This window comes from Meleagris gallopavo, chromosome 4, assembly GCF_000146605.3.
Source record: "Meleagris gallopavo isolate NT-WF06-2002-E0010 breed Aviagen turkey brand Nicholas breeding stock chromosome 4, Turkey_5.1, whole genome shotgun sequence".
NCBI classification, from domain to species: domain Eukaryota; kingdom Metazoa; phylum Chordata; class Aves; order Galliformes; family Phasianidae; genus Meleagris; species Meleagris gallopavo.
In genome coordinates, this window is record NC_015014.2 from 36010983 (window position 1) to 36014707 (window position 3725).

Here is a 3725-nt window from a genome sequence, read left to right on the forward strand (position 1 = left end):
TTTTTGCCTCCCATGCACTGGTGCACAGACATCTCACCAAGAAAATACACTGCTGATTTACACTGTGCATGTGGAATCAGTATTTTATGGATTCTTTTACTTTTTTTTCATGAGTGTGTTGTTATTTTACTTACGGAGTCTCACTTGAAAATGTTGTTCTTGGAGATTATTCTCAAAGATATAGCATGGATATAGTTGTTACCTAGTTGGCCTTACTGGCTAGGGAAGGGATGAGCAGGTGGATTTGGTATTTGTGTGGTTTTTTAAGGGAGTGTAAATAACATTCACACTAGTTGCTTCATTTTTTTTTTTCACCTTCAAGTGTGGTATATTCCTAAGAAAGAAGAATATGTTTCCAGGGAACAGAAAACTGATTTTCAAAGGGAGGATGCCTTGTATTTCTGAGCAGTTGCAGATGACTGCATTAAGGTGTAATTAATTAGTCTAGTTAATTTACATGGTCAAATATTTGAATTGACTTTTTTTATCTGGTCTAAAATTTAAGGCATATAATTTAAATTTAGATTAAGATAAATGTTAGACAAAAAAAAAAAGGCAAACTAGACACTACTGGCAGTGATTTTAAGTTCCTTTTCAACGATTAGCTAAAGAATTCTGAGCTATGAACTGAATGTGTACTTCTGATTTCCATTTTTTAATAGTCCAACACTTTCAGTTAGCAAAGATGATGCTTTCTCTTTCAAAATCAACACCTATTGTCTGATCGCAGAATTTGTTAATATAGCCCTTAAAGTTCGTAATTGTGCTGAAACAGACAGCTAATTGAGGCGCTTTTTTGTTGATGTTTGTTTCATTTTGTTTTGTTAACAATGTCTGGGATGTAATGCTGCTGGGAAAACAGCTATATGAGATTAAGAATACTGTTTTAAGACAAAAGTCCAGTGATTGGGTATTCCTGCATATGCTATTTGAAAGACTGATTGGAGGTTCTGCTTAGGAAAAAGAGAGTAGAATAGTATCAGTGCAATACATTTAGATGAAGTCTGACTGTGCTTTTTAGTATTTGTTTAGCCATCATTCAGCATGAAGGGCAAAGGTAAAGTATGGTGTGTGTGGCTTGTGTCTTATGTATATCTATATGTGTAGGAATTGCTTGGAAATGACTGCAGCATTCTGTGGTAGCATGACAAAAGCAGAGCACCTTTAAAAGTAGCTGTACAATGAGTTGCATATACGGTCATACAACATCATTGCTTAACTCATCTTGCGAGAAAGATGATTCTTATGGTAAAGAATTTAAATAAAAACAAATGAGCAAAAAAACACACCACAAAATAAACAGATGAGAACATATATGTAGATGTAGAATATCAGCAGTTCTCTACAGTTCCCAAAAATCAAAATCAGACATGAAAGACATGGAAAAGATGACTGGTTTTTATCTTTTTTCCCCTTCAATAGTGCGGCTTCATGACAGCATATCAGAAGAGGGATTCCATTACTTAGTCTTTGACTTGTAAGTATGTCTTTTACATGTGTTTACCATGCTGGGGATGTGGTGTTCAAAATTCTTAGATGTAAATACAAACTCATAAGATAAATGTGCAGGTTTGGTACAATGAATTGAACAAATAAATATAAACAGCTCGAAGGACGGTAACATTTGCATGTGTAAAAGCTGATTTGTGTCACTGTAAGAATTCCATATTAAAGCCTTCAAATAAATATAGATGCTATTGAATTGTATTTTAATATTAAATTTAGATATGTAATTAAAATTTGCATGATACCTGACAAAGCTAAACCAATGCACAATTCAGAAAAAATAATTCACAGCAAGCTGGTGATAAGCAAGTGGAGAAGTAGAAAATACTCATTGCTGCATTGAAAGGTGAGCCTAATTTCCCTAATGAGAAAAAAGGCTATATCAGTAGTTTATTACTGATTTATGTTTTACTGAAATGGAAAACTAGTTTGCATTTTGACTCTGTTCAGAATGAAATATACCCAGCATACAGAAAGAATTTTCTTTTTTATTTCTCATCTTACTCCACACATTTGAATCCTGTGAGCTGTTGGGATGTTGTGGGAGTATAGGAGGGGAGAGTAGCTTGTTTCTTCCAGGTAATCCTGTTTAGTAGAAGGAGTGTTTGACAACATAAACCTACATGTAGCAGACTCTAAACTTAGAAGCAGACACACTAATGTTCTTTTCTGTTCATGTGAAAAGCTACTGCTTTTGGTTCTGCATATGGGCAAACACAAACAGTTGGGAATTTTCTTGCAAAACTGTCATATTTAAGTAAAAATTTTTCTTTTCAATTGCATATTTTCTCAGGGCAGCTTACAGGTGTGACAAATTCTTCCTCCTCCTTCTCCTACTAAGAGCTTTCTTAGGCCCAACATGTTTTTCCTGGTTGAAATAAGAATACATTATTGCACTAGAAATGTGAAATAGCTCACTTCAGGGCATACAAACAAAATATTCATATTATGTTAGGTAAGTTAGAACCCAGATCCTCCCCAGTCAGTAATGTGCTTTTATGTTCATGTTACATTTGTTTTATTTTATGACTTAATTTTTTTTTAAAGGAATATTTCACAGAATCACAGTATCACAGTAGGGGCTGGAAGGGACCTCCAGAGATCATCGAGTCCAACCCCCATGCAAAGCAGGCCCCCTCAGCAGGCTACAGAGGTAGGTGTCCAGGAAGGTCTTGAATTTCTCCAGAGAAGGAGAATCCACAACCTCCCTGGGCAGCCTGTTCCAGCACTCCATCATCCTTACCTTTGAAGAAGTTCCTTCACTTATCAGTGCAGAACTTCCTATGCTCGTGTCTATGGCCATTTCCCCTTGTCTTGTCCCCACAGACTGCTGAAAAGATGTTGGCAATGTCTCTTTGACTCCCACACTTAAGATATTCATAAGATAAGATTATTAATAAGATCACATCTCACTCTTCTTTTCTCAAGGCTGAACAGACCCAGGTTGCTCAGCCTTTCTTTATAAGAGAGGTGCTCCAGGCACTTTATCATCTTCATGGCCCTCTGCGGGACTCTTTCCAGGAGATCCCTGTCTTTTGTGTACAGAGGAGCCCAGGACTGGATATAGTACTCTAGGTGAGGCCTGACCAGGGCAGAGTAGAGGAGGAGGATCACTTCCCTTGACCTGCTGGCCATACTCCTTTTAATGCATGCACCTCAAGATACCACTGGCCTTCTTGGCCACCCAGGCACACTGCTGGCTCATGGGCCAACGTGTCATCCACTAGGAGAAGACTTCTTCAAGATTAGACTTTAGACTAGCAATACAAAAATATTAAATACGTGGTTTGTCTGCAGTGAAGGCAGTCAGGGTTCGGTACTCTGATGTAAAGTGGGCACAACAGGAACTTATGTCTGATTTGCATATATTGCAGGTAAGCGTTCCAACTGTTGGTCTAGAAGCAGTCTAGAGCATAATACGCATTCTTGTTTTCTGACACATACTTTTTTTTTTCTTTTAAAGTAAGGGCTACAAATGATTTTTATTTATTTATTTATTTATTTATTTGTAAGATTGGTAAAATATTCTTAATCCTGAACACTTTCAAGAAATCTGATTACTGTAATGTTAGTGTGGCCTACTGTAATTGCACTTAGAGTCCTTTTACATTAAGTTATGTATCTGATATAAGCTAAGTATTGTATTGCCAAAAAAAAAAAGATTGTGTATCGAGTATTCAGGACCTGCAGGGATGCAGCAGGGCCTGCAGGGATGCAAC

At 36.9% G+C, this 3725-nt stretch overlaps 1 protein-coding gene across 12 annotated transcripts in view; it reads left to right on the forward strand.

Annotated features, from left to right (window-relative positions):
• Positions 1-3725, forward strand: part of CAMK2D (calcium/calmodulin dependent protein kinase II delta) — a 216376-nt gene that overhangs the window by 89297 nt on the left and 123354 nt on the right. For all 12 annotated transcript variants that reach the window (XR_002114339.2, XM_010709979.3, XM_010709966.3 and 9 more), the window contains exon 3: positions 1423-1477. Coding sequence is in view for 11 of the 12 variants with exons in the window: in XM_010709979.3 (XP_010708281.2) it covers positions 1423-1477 (55 nt within the window). In the remaining variant the exon portion in view is untranslated. The remainder of the gene's footprint in view (positions 1-1422; positions 1478-3725) is intronic.